We start from the raw sequence: 12,742 nt of genomic DNA, 5'->3' as shown, positions 1-12,742 counted from the left end.
AATATAGTAGCTGAAAACATAGGCTGCCTCGGTGTTTCAGCTCTTCTAGTTCAACACAAGACACCCTCCATAATTGCAATGGCAGGGCAGCAGAGAGACTTGAGAACTGCAGCTTTTCACTGCCATAACCCAGATGATTCGTCATTTTAACCCACATACCATTAGTCATAATAGTCGAGTGACCCTGTGCACTTGCAAGAGCAGCTGAGAAAAATCACCTTCTGTGTGCTCATAAGAAGAACAAGATATTGTTGAATACTAGTAATATCTACATAATAATCTGTACAATCTATGTCTTTTATACAGGCATAGAAATAGCCATTTGGAAATGGAACCATTTATTCCAGATGGGTCATCAGGGCCATAAGGACCCCTTTTATCAGTATGCTGCTGCTTGGGCTTACCAACCCAAAATATTCTCATTTGTCCAGCTTTTCTCTTTTTTCTACCTTTAGTGAAAGGGCATGCAGGGGCATGTGAGGGTGTGGTGTGGGGTACAGGAGGGAGGAGGAGGAGAACTTCAATGAAGAAAAGAGAAGAAGGAAGGGGAAACAAAACCCACAGGCTCTCTTCATTTCCCAACACTATGTTGGTCTTTGCAATTATCATAAATCCTACTTTATCTCTTCTTCCCTCTACCTAAGCCCCTTGCTGTTCTTCAACAAATGCCCAAGAAATTTGAAATCTGGACATTCTTTTGAACAGAAATGGATCCTATTACATTCTATAGGCATGGAAAGACTTGTTATTAGCACCTATCTGCAAATTTCACCTATCACTACACCATAGGAGTATAAGAAAAAAAAGTAGGTGATAATAGAGAAGGAAATAGGCTTTTAAAAATTATCCACTGCCAATTTGTTCTACATAGACCTTCAACTGATTTGATGAGGTCTACCCATTGTTTTTTTAATGTTTTATATTTTATTTTTCAATTACAGTTTACATTCAATATTAATTTGTTTTAGTTTCAGGTGTATAGCATAGTAGTTAGATAATCGTATACTTTACAAAGCGATTCCCCTAATATTTCAAATACCCACCTGACACCATACACAGTTATTACAATATTATTGACTATATTCCCTGTTCTGTACTTTATATCCCCATGACTATTTTCTAACTACCAGTTTGTAGTTCTTACTCCCTTCATCTTTTCAGCCAGCCCCAAACCTCCTTCCCTCTGTCAACCATCAGTCTGTTCTCTGTATCAATGAATCTGTTTCAATTTTGTTTGTTCTTTAGATTCCACATAAAAGTGAAATCATATGGCATTTGTCTTTCTATCTGACTTATTTCACTTAGTGTAATACCCTCTAGGTCCATCCATGCTGTCCATCCACAGATGTTAATATTTTGGAATTTTATGGCCAAGTAACATTCCATTGCATATATCTTTTTTTAACATTTTAACACTCCATTGCATATAAAAGAGCTGCACCACAGCTTTTTTTTATCCACTTGTCTATTGAGATGGCACTTTGGTTGCTTCCATATGGGGGAGCTCAATCTTCTTTGCTCAGTCTACAGATTCAAATGTTAATCTCATCCAGATATACTTTTCAGACAAACAGAACAACCTTTGGCCAAATATCTAGGCCACCCATAGACTAGTCAAGTGGACACATAAAATTAACCATTATACCTATTCTCCCATGGTTATGAGAAGGAAAATTCCTAAGCAAATCTCAGTAGGTGCATGATTAAGGAACAGGTGATTGGAGAAAGCTATGAGAATCTAGTCTATTCCATACTACTATATTCCTGCCTTCCCAGTACAAGAGTATTAACATTTGTTAAATGACTGAACTAATGGTATGAGGAAAAGAGAAGTAACTCTCTAACTCTTTAAAAAGACTGAAGGAGGCAGACCTTCTGAGAGGCAGGTACAGACTCAGTAGGACCTCCCTGGGAGCCCTTAATCCCCAAAAGCCTCACTCCCTCTTTTTGCCCCCACTCTGCCTGGGAAAAATATCACCATTTTTATTATTTCTACACAGAAATGGATCCTGAGTTTTAAACAACAAACTTAAAAACTTTGTGGTGTTTTTAAGTTGGGAATGCCTTCTTATACTGTTCATTACCGGAGAGGAACGTTACTTACATTACTATCTAAGAGCCAGAGGTTGCTTATGTTTTTACCCCATTTCCCATTATCTGCTTTTACTGTAGCTCCAGAAAGTTTGGCTAAAAATTACCTAACACATAAACTTGATGGCTGGTGGTCCCAGTTGCCTGCCATCAGCTACGGCAGTGTGCCACACTGCTGCCAGGTGTTACTACTGGCTGGCTCATATCCACAAAGCTCCTGTATATGACAAGTAATTGAAGTGGACTGTAATTCATTTTTGTGGGTTTTGACCTCTTCAAGTTTAATTCCAAAAGAAATATATCTTTCAAAGGATTTCTTTTGACAAAAGGAAAGTATTATGGCAGATTATATTTTCCTTAAATTACTGCAACAATATTTCTCATTCCACATGCTCTTCTTATGAGATTGTCATAAGTCAGTACAGCTACTGCCTTGCCTTCTCTTGGAACACTCACTTTTGGATCATAGCTGCCAGGCAGTGAGAAAACAGCAGGTACTTGGACAGGTCACACACAGGTATTCCAGTTGACAGTCCCAGCTAAGTTCCCAACAACAGCCAGCATCAACTGCCAGACATGTGAGTGAACAAGCTTTCAGATTCCAGACCATGGCCTCCACTTTTGAGCTGATGTCATGCAGTGCAAGCTAAACTGTCCCATTGAGCCTTGCCCAAAATGCAAATTTGTAAGCAAAATAAAGGATTGCTGCTTTTGAAGCCACTGAGTTTCTGGTGACCTGTAAGTATAAATTAACACTACTGTGATGCTTAACATATATTTAAATCATGTCCAATCTCTTAGGTCCATCTTTAATTCTTTTGTAGCCAGTGAAAAATTCATGAAGGATACAGACATAGGAACTATGTCCTTAGTCCTATATTTTCACAAAGCAATCCTCCTGCAAGTCTGAGAATCATGGTGACCTCAGCTGATCAGGTTATTTCTTGATTCAACTAACCCTATACACCCTAACACCAATTTGTAGAGCACAGGTGACAAACATAAGATCCACAGGCTGAATTTGGCCCGACATCTTGTTTCTATCTGGCAGCAGCGCTGAGCTCCTTGCCCCTCGTTAAGGAGCAGTTACATTTATACAGTCCTAAAATTACATTAGGCCCTTTGAGGGCAACCATGAGGCTGATGTGGCCCCTGGTGAAAACGAGTTTGACACCCCTGTTGTAGAGCATTTACTGGTATCTTTTCAGAATAAACAGAATGAGAGGTTTCTTGCTTTACTAAAATCTTTACACCTGTAAAACGGACTCCTTCCTACACCCTTATCCCAATCCTCAGAAATTTTGAACAGGGGGCTGGCAGATGAAGGTGGATAAGGGTTATTTTTACAACTGTTTCCTGGACAGTTCACACATTCTTCCCTAAGCTTTCCTAAGGGAGTGTGCTGGATAACAATTGGTGAATTGTTATCCTTTTTGTTTTGTAAGGATTATGGTGTAAGGGGTTTCATCTCAGAAAATGTTTGGACTCTCAGAACAAATTTTAACTTAAAAAATACAATTAATCAGTTGTTTCTTCCTCCTTTTTGGCCTCCAAAATGTTTAAAATAACTGCTTACATGGAAGATTATTATGTGTAGTTATTGGGAGAATCCAAACATGTACAGGACATGGACTTTTGATCTTTCAAGAGGAGTTATAGGTGTTACCAGTGAAAGTGAGGTAGCCATATTGTAGCACGATCAGCCTTGAGGCAACCAAGAAAAAACCCTGTAATTTGTAATCAATTCTTAAAAGTTATTGTTCTGGAACCTAGTCCTATTAGTCAACATGTCAAAGAACTCAACCACGTTCTTTTCCTTATTAAAAAGACTCAGTTTCCATACAGTCAAAACAAAACAATCTTTAGTAGTCTTTTCCTGTCTCGTTTCTCCTGTTCTTTTCCCCAGATCCTTTCTCTAGATTCCATACATGTCTTTTCGCATTCAGCTTCTCTTACTTGACCGTTTCTTTTCGCTTATTTGGTTATCCCTGCTTCCCGTCCTTTTTTTTTACATTAGCCTGCAGTAAGTTACTCTCTCCCAACTCTTCATTCTTGGAATTCACCAGCCCTGGATTATATCGTGTACCTTTTAGAAGTAAGGCTCGATAAAAAGGCTAAGGAAACCGTGCAGTGAATCCCTAAATTTCATCCTTCTTAAATGCACCGGCTACACCCGAGGCCTGTGGAGCCGGGAGACTGTGCTCCTAGCCCAAGTGACAGCGACGTGCAATTGTAAGCCTCAGGCAGCCTCTGCTGACGAGGCAAGGAGCAGTAACAGCAGTAACAAAGGAAGCAAGCCTGGAAGGCGCCGCCAGCTCGGCCACGGCGGCGAGACCAGACCAGACGAGAATCCTGCGCGCCTCCCTCACTCCGAGCCGAGAAACTCACGCTCAGGAGGGCCAAAATGGCGCCGTCCTCGCGGTCGCCTCACCGTGGGGGGCGGGGCCAGGCACCTCACGTGACCTCCCCCGCAGGCTGCGCGCCCCCTCCCCTCTGCCCTAGGCGCGCACCGGGAGTCCCGCGGCCCGCGCAGATCGTGCCCCACCGATTTGGGGGCGTCCTTCCTTGTGCTGGGGCGGCAGTGAGGCTCTTTCCCAGCAGCCGAGGGCTGGAGCAGGGTCAGGAGAGGGGGCACTAGGCCTTGCAGAAGCAAAGGGGCTGTGGCACGGGTCCCTGCAGCTGAGAAAGGGAGGTTGGAGGAGACGGTGCGGGAGTGCTGGGGAACGGCCAGGTGCTGAGGGCGAGGCTGTTGGGGGAGATTCACGGCAATCCTCCCAGGCCACGGGCGCCGTCGGGGACTGGGGGCTCCCCTCGGGGCGTCGACCACTTGTCTTGGGCTTTCACAGGTTTCTCATCGCCATCCAGCCTCAAAGCCAGTAGAACTGAAAAACGGCTTCAGCCAAATTCTCCCTTCCCTCTAAGGAGTGGGGACGAGCCCGTCAGTCTAGAGGACTCTAGAGGGATGTCCCGGCCTTCGGGGGCTGGGAGGTTGGAAGAAGCAGAGGTTGAAAGGGGCGGCGAGAGCGGAGAGCTCCCTCCTTGACCATCAAATGCATCCTTTAGTGTTTCCACCTCCTTTTAGTAGGCTTGGCAGTGCTGACCACCCGGGAGGAGGGACCGGCTACGCTCGGCCGGCTCTGACCGTGCCATCTTCATGTGGGTGCTGACGGGGACCGAGGAGGGAACGGGCATGGGGCGCAGCCTCGCCCTACTTCCTCCCCGCCTCCCAAGCGCCGGGGCTGGTGATGTGGCGTCGTGAGGGGACCCGAGGCTGCCCTGGGTTCTCCAGGACTCCACTAGGTACCCGCGCGTCTCGCTGCGCCTGGGGCAGGAGAGGCTGGCGCGGAGCTCGAGGCAGGCAGGCGGGCGGGCGGACGCGGGGGCAAAGAGCAGAGCTGGAGCCCCAGCTTAGCCATGGGGCATAACGGCAGCTGGATCTTCAGAAACGCCAGCGACCCGCGCAACGCGTCGGGCACAGAGGCGGCAGGCACCAACCGCAGCGCACTCGGGGAGTTCGTCGAGGCGCAGCTGTACCGCCAGTTCACCACAACTGTGCAGGTCGTCATCTTCATAGGCTCGCTGCTCGGTAAGCCGTCCGCGTAGGCGCTTTCTAGGGGGTTTGCCTCGGGGGCACAGGCGCCCATCTGTTGTTCCCTGTATGGCAAAGTGCATATAGTTGAAGGAGGCTTAAGAATACCAGGGTAACTGCGGGGAAGTTAAGCAGGAACGGTCGACTCCTGCCCCTCTCCGGAAGCAGAGGAGTTCGGATAGGGCTTTCTACCGGCCTGAGGAGCGTTCTTGGGCAAGGTGGAGGTCAGCCTCCCCAGGTCGCCCTTGCGGAACACTTCGGGATGGGCGCAGGATTGTGCCCATAATTTCTGACATCTCGGGTCCCAGGGCAGAGCTCCCTTGTAAACATCTCTTGTTTACAAGGAGGAACAAAGCTTATGTTTGCTTGCTGATGACGGATGTGTTTTCCTCTCTCGTCTATTCCCTGTATGTAAAATTATTTTGAGAGAGCCTTATTTTGCACGTTTTATGGCTTGCTTTTTCAGAGCATCGACCTGCTGGTAAACAACCCTGTGGAGTTAAACTCTTGCGTTCAGAAGTTTTAAACACCAAAACAAAAATCTTGTCTATTTCTCTACCTATGTTTTGTTCGAAGTACAGAATAAAGACAGGATTTTAAAAAAACCTACAAAACACCACACACAACAGTTTTAGGTATAGTTGTTCAGAAGATCTTTTCTTCCGAACATTGAAATTGAATGGAAATTCATTGAATTGAAATAAGCCACTAGTAAAAAACGTTTGTCCACTAGTGTGAGAATTACTAGTACTTCTGGTAGCTACTCTTTAAGTGATACATGGTACACTCTATTCATTTCTGTTGTTTTGTTGAACGAGTTGCATATTTCTTGTAAATATGTGGCTTTGCTTCAATGTAAATTCTCTGATGCGGTATTTACAATGATGTACAAAAATTGTGATTGTGTGTGATTTTATGACCAAGAGCAGTCAGTGTTAAAGTTTCATTGTAGGATAAATTACTTTTTTGTAGACTCCTATGAATTTCAGTAGAAAGCAAGATAACTGATATCAAAAGACAGTGGAAGGATTTTAAGCACTTGGAATTTCTCTTAATTTCTCTATTATCACCCGGACTCAGTCTATCGTAATATTTATCTTCCACTTTTTGTCATGATGGTATTTTCAGGAGTAGACATCTATGTAGCTGTGTCTAGGGACTGTGTGTGTGGGTGTGTAAATGTGTTTTTATGAGTGGAATGTTAAATATACACTGAAAAGCAAAAGCTTGTTTTCGAAGGACTTTCAATATTCACTTAACAAACAACTGAGGGAATACGGATTACCTACTAGGTACCAGACACAATGCCCTGTAGGTTATTGAGAGTTAAATTCTAGTATTGTCACATTAACTTAATGGATGTAAGTGTAGATTATTGGGAGGATAGTGGAAGTGCCTGCATTTTTTCTTATGTATGTATATGTATGGTTTGTTTTGTTTTGTTTTCCCCATGGGTAGCTTCAACCCTGAAGATGGTGTGGGGAAAAATTTTCCTATAGTCTGACTAATAGAAGGCAGAGCATGTGTGTAAAGGGCAGGGCAAATAGAGCACTATTTATTTATTTACTTATTTGAGAGAGAGAGAGAGAGAGATGTGGAGAGAAGAGTCACTGAGTTTTGTTGTTTCACTTACTCATTCATTGGTTGCTTCTAGTATGTGCCCTGATCAGAGATAGAATCTGCAACCTTGGAGCATCTGCCCAACACTCCAACCAGCTGAGCTACCAGGCAGGGCAAATGGTAGACATTTAACAAATGTCCTGCTTCCTCTGTAATACTTCTGTTTTTGTAACTTGCATTGGATTCTGGAATTCCTATGTAAATCTGCCCCTATTTCAACTTTTTCCCACAAAGCTCTTTAATTGACATGCAAAAACTGCTTCTGTGAATGTCTCCAAACAAGAGACTGATTTTCCCCTTGATCTCGTTATGTTTGAGTTATCGAAGGGGACATATTTTCCCCTCCATGTTGCTTGGGCCCTCCTAAGAGAGAATTCTTTTTGATCATTTTTAGTTTCAGGAAAAGTATAAATATGGTTAAATGTCTAGAAATCAAAAGTCATAGAACTTGTGCAAAAGTGAAAGGTACTTCTGGTTTTCTTAAAAGCTTAGCTAAATAACATTGTCCTGTGTACTTGTTACTTAGTGCTATTCTTGATTCATTGTTCTCTGAGGATTTGACCCATACAAACACATCTATGTTATTGAACCTTCCCAGTAGTAACACTTGAGGCTCAGAACTTCAGTTTCAGAGTCATGTACAGTCTGTTGCAAGGCAATTAAACTTGGGAAGCATAGTTTTATGAAGCCCCTCCCCCAATAGAAAAAAACAGCAGAGATTAGAATAAAAAGATTTATCATGGAAGAATCTCTATGGCTGAAAAGTAAATGGAGGATGGAATAGTGTCTACAATAGCATTTAACTCTAATCCACATTTTTCCCCTGTCCCAAAACATAAATGAATAAATATTTGTTTTCTCTTTCCCCTTTAAATAAATTCAAATATACTTCCTTTATTTTCTAGAATTTTTCATTGGAATTTCCAGAAGCCCGCTATTGTTTGAAAATAATTCTGTGAGGGAGGGGGAATTTCTCCCTTGTTCCCTCATAGTTCTTGTGGCTGATCGAATTGTCGTGAGACTGATTAACAGGAATAAATAACCAAATTTATTATGTATGTACATACAGGAGTTTTGTAAGAATATGGGACCGGAGGAGGACAGATTGGGCCATCTTGAACTAAAGAGAAAGGGGGTAGTGGTTTGGACTTCAAAGGAAGGAAGGCAATTTGCAGGTAGATGAGGAACAAAATTTGGTAAACACATTCTTGCTGGCCCATCCAGAAACAATGGGACTCTGAGGGGATTCTAAGAAACAGAGTGCTAGGTTCCTCCCTGTCTGCCACACTGCATTCATTCATTCATTCATTCATTCCTGGAGCAAGTTTTTAAAATCTGAATTCCATTAGGCAGACAAAGGGGAGAGCCAAAGGTTCTTCTGAGTTTTTTTTCCTTAAAAACAACCACCTTAAAATAATCAATATCCCCAAAAGGCATGTTTCAGTGTGGCAAACTGTTTCTCTTCAATTCTTTTGTACTACTGATGCCTTACAGCTTTTTCTTTGAAAACCATTTTAGTGTCCAGTATTAGGAAAAATCCCCAACAACTTGGAATAACTGATATTCTGATCATAGGAAACATTAATTGCTGTGTATTTTAGAATTCAAGAATTGTATATAATATTATTTAAATAATATATCTCTTCAATACCCTGAGCTCTAGGCAACTACTCATCTACTTTCTGTCTCAATGGATTTGTCTGTCCTGGATATTTATTATGTTATAGAGTCGTATAATATGTGGTTCTTTGTAATTGGCTTTTTTCACTCAAAGTAGTGTTTTCAGGGTTCATCTGTGTAATAGCATATACTTCATTTGGGTTGAAATGTAGCATATACTTACTGGCTATTGAGCATAATGCTACTATGAACATTTGTGTCATTTTTATGTGGACATAATGTTTTTAGTTCTCTTGGATATATGGCAAGAGTGATATTTCTGGGTCATATGGTAACTTGATAAATTATCCTTTTCAGGAATTGTCAGATTGCCTTCTAAAGTGGCTGCATTATTTTACTTTCTTACCAGCAGTTCATGAGGGTTCTAGTTTCTCAACATCCTTGTTAACATTTATTATTGTCTTTTTTATTATAACCATTCTAGTGGGTATTACATGGTGTCTTATTGTGATTTTGATTTACATTTTCCTAATTACTAATGATGTTGAGTATCTTTTCATGCCCTTATTGGCCATTTGTATGTCATCTTTGGGGAAATATGTTTAGATACTTTACCCATTTTTAAATTGGGTTATTTGTGCCTTTGTCACTGAGTTTAAACTTCCTTATATGTTCTGGAAACTAGATCCTTATTAGGTATATGATTTGCAAATATTTTCTTTCATTCTGTGAGTTTTCCTCTCCAATGTATTAATACTTTCTTCAAGGAAATCTGAAATACTAATTCTAAAGAACATAAGCACCCCTGTGTTCATTACAGTGTTACTTACAATAGCCAAGATTTAGAAGCAGCCCAGGTGTCCATCAGTAGATGAGTGGATAAAACAGGGAGGGTACATTTACACAATGGAATAGTAATTGGCTGTAAAAAAGAAGAAAAATTTTACCCTTTTAATAGCATGGATAGACCTGGAGAACATTATGCTAAGTGAAATAAGCCAGTTAGTGAAAGACAAATACCATATGATTTCACTCATATGTGGAATCTAATGAACAAATTGAATTAAGAAGTAAAATAGAGACAGACTCATAGAGAGCAGGTTGACAGTTCTGGTGGGGGGTTTGGGAGTTGGAGGGATTAAGCAAAAAAGAGAAAGAACTCATGGACACAGACAACAGTGTGGTGATTGCAGGGCAGGGGTAGGGGTGGAAGAGATTACAGGTGGGATAAATGGTAATGGGAAAAAATACAATAAAATAAAATTTAAAAAAAGACTTGTAATCAGGTAATTGCTTTTTTCTCTGTTTCTTGGATTCTTCCACATGGACTAGCAGTTAGCCCTTTTCATGTGTGTTAATATGCCTTGTTTTTGTTAGGGCTCAGTCATGTGTACCTGCTGGGATGTTAATAAATGAACTGGCTGCATTGTAAATATGCTACATTAAATTGTTCCTAACAGGAACTGATGTCATCTAAAATAACTAACTCTAGAATTATTTAAAAAAATCGTAGCTTTCCAAATGTTCCAATAGCAATGAGCCCATCGGACCAGGAAGACTTTAAAGTTTGGTCATTGTGTTGTTTTTTTTTACCTGGTTCTGTTTTATTCTGGACTTTAGTCTGTGGTTTGTGCTACTGAAATAAAGGAATCTTTTGCCTTTAGGATTAGAAAGGTAACCTTTTCAAGAATCCCATCCCCAATCAGAGCAGCATTTACATGGTGTTAAGATATTTTTTTATATGTTGACAGTTAAGGTATATAAGTAGGATATTTTTGGTGCTAGTAAACAAAACAAGTAATTAATTTCCTGTTTGAAATTTTCATTTTTAGTTACTTTTTTCTTGTCCCAAAGCCTCAGCTCCAAATATGTATAGTTCTCTAAGAACTATACATTTACTTTATTAGGTGGGATTTTGTAGAATGGGAGGAAATTTGTCTCAAAACAGGAACAAACAGACAGTGGCTCTATTTTTCTTGGGGACATCCAAGTCTCTGAAAGTATTTCTTCTGTAGAGTTTGTCAAAGAATTTCTCTACTTGTCATTTGCAGAATAAGACATTTAGATTGAGTAGTGACTGGAAACTGTTGTAAGAACATTTTTATTGTCAAGAAACTTCTACATTGGCTGGGTGGGAAATTGTTATTAGTCACATTTATCCCATTATTAAAGTTGTTATTGGAGTTTTTGGCTAGACTAAGGTATGAATGACCCTAACCAAAATTTAAAAGTAAGAATTTACTCTAGATACACATAAAAAGCAAAAAAAAAAAAAACTATCTTCAGAAAGCCAGCTCCCATTTTCAGAGTTCTTACTTTCTTGTCTTTATTACCTCTCTACATATACTGCTTATTTTCTTGTCCTTTTGGATGGCCAATGGCCTTATTTTTGATTGCTTAACTTGTCTTCTCTCTTCCAAATGTAATAGTATCTGTATTCCATTCCCACATGGTGGCCTGCTAATAAATAAACCACTTTAGATGTAGATGTTGACAGATGTTAGTATATTAATATATTGATCTTCAAAGATACTTTAAGAAAAAGTTCATTATCTTAAGCAAAAAAGAGTGACTGAGTTGAGTATTTCATATATTTGACAGGTGATAGGGGGAAATGGGTGAGATGGATCTTTGTGGGGTGGATCTTTAGGAACCTCCAGTCATATCATACAGACAAACCTATTTATTACATGTAAAACATTTAGAAAAACTGAGAGTATAGGCATATATTGGTACATAAAGGAACAGGCAGTTATCAGTTGATGTTAGTGTCTTATTCTTCCTTTATGGTTTTAAATTCCTTTTATTTTTATTTTAATAATTTAAAACACACATGGTCTGCCTGGAAAAATGTACAGCTATTGTTAATATAACAAGAACAGTTTGCACAACATTGATGTAACCTGGCAGCGAAGGAGAGTGGACTGGAATGTGCATGTGTGAACAATGACGACTTCACTGTACTAGTCAGTGGGGGTGGTAGCTGTCATTGAGTGAGCATGTGTACTGTGTGGCTGTCGCATTCAAAATGAGTGAGTAGAGCAACAAATCTGCATCAAATTTTACATTAAGCTTGAACATTCTTCCACAGAAACTATTTGGATGATTCAGAAGGCTTTCAGGGACAATGCAGTGAGTGCAGCCAAATAAAAGTGTGGCACAGACACTTCAAAGATGGTCAAGGATCTGTTGAAAGGGATTCATGTTCTGGAAGGCCTGCAACAAGCAGAACATCTGAGAATGTTGAAGGTGTATAGGCTGCAATCAGCGAAGATCAGGGACTGACAGTGTGAGAACTAGAAGCTGATCTGGGGATTCCAGAAACTACTGTGTCCCAGATTTTGACTCAGGGTCTTGGCATGGAATGTGTCGTGACAAAATTCATTCCATGGTTTCTGCTACCAGGGCACAAGGAGCATCGTGCTGCAGTTGCTAATGACTTGATTCAAACTGCTCGCTACCAATGAACCAGATTTTGTCAAGAAGGTCATAACCAGGTATGAATAGTGGATCTATGGCTATGGGCTATGATCTAGAAACAAAGGCTGAGTCATCCCAGTGAAGTCACCTGATTCTCCACATCCAAAGAAGGCACAGCAAAGTCACAGCAAAATCAAGACCATGTTAACTGTGGTTTTTATTGTGTTACATCCATCACAGTTACGCTCATCCAAGCCAAACAATTAATAAGGAGTACTACTTAAGTGTTCTTTATTGTTTGAGAGATGCAATATGATGAAAATGGCCACAGCTATGGACAACTGGTGATTGGCAACTTCATCACAACATGCCCACTCATGCATCACGTCTTGTGCAGAGTTC

At 40.9% G+C, this 12,742-nt stretch overlaps 1 protein-coding gene across 1 annotated transcript in view; it reads left to right on the top strand.

The window, feature by feature from the left end:
• The first annotated feature begins 4,597 nt into the window (after window positions 1–4,597).
• Window positions 4,598–12,742, top strand: part of GPR176 (G protein-coupled receptor 176) — a 91,115-nt gene continuing 82,970 nt past the window's right edge. Inside the window, exon 1 of the mRNA XM_028506574.2 lies at window positions 4,598–5,677. Within this exon, the coding sequence (XP_028362375.1) occupies window positions 5,506–5,677 (172 nt within the window). The 5' untranslated portion in view covers window positions 4,598–5,505. The remainder of the gene's footprint in view (window positions 5,678–12,742) is intronic.

Source organism: Phyllostomus discolor, chromosome 1, assembly GCF_004126475.2.
Source record: "Phyllostomus discolor isolate MPI-MPIP mPhyDis1 chromosome 1, mPhyDis1.pri.v3, whole genome shotgun sequence".
In the NCBI taxonomy this organism is placed as follows: Eukaryota; Metazoa; Chordata; class Mammalia; order Chiroptera; family Phyllostomidae; genus Phyllostomus; species Phyllostomus discolor.
This window is presented reverse-complemented; position numbering and strand designations above follow the sequence as displayed.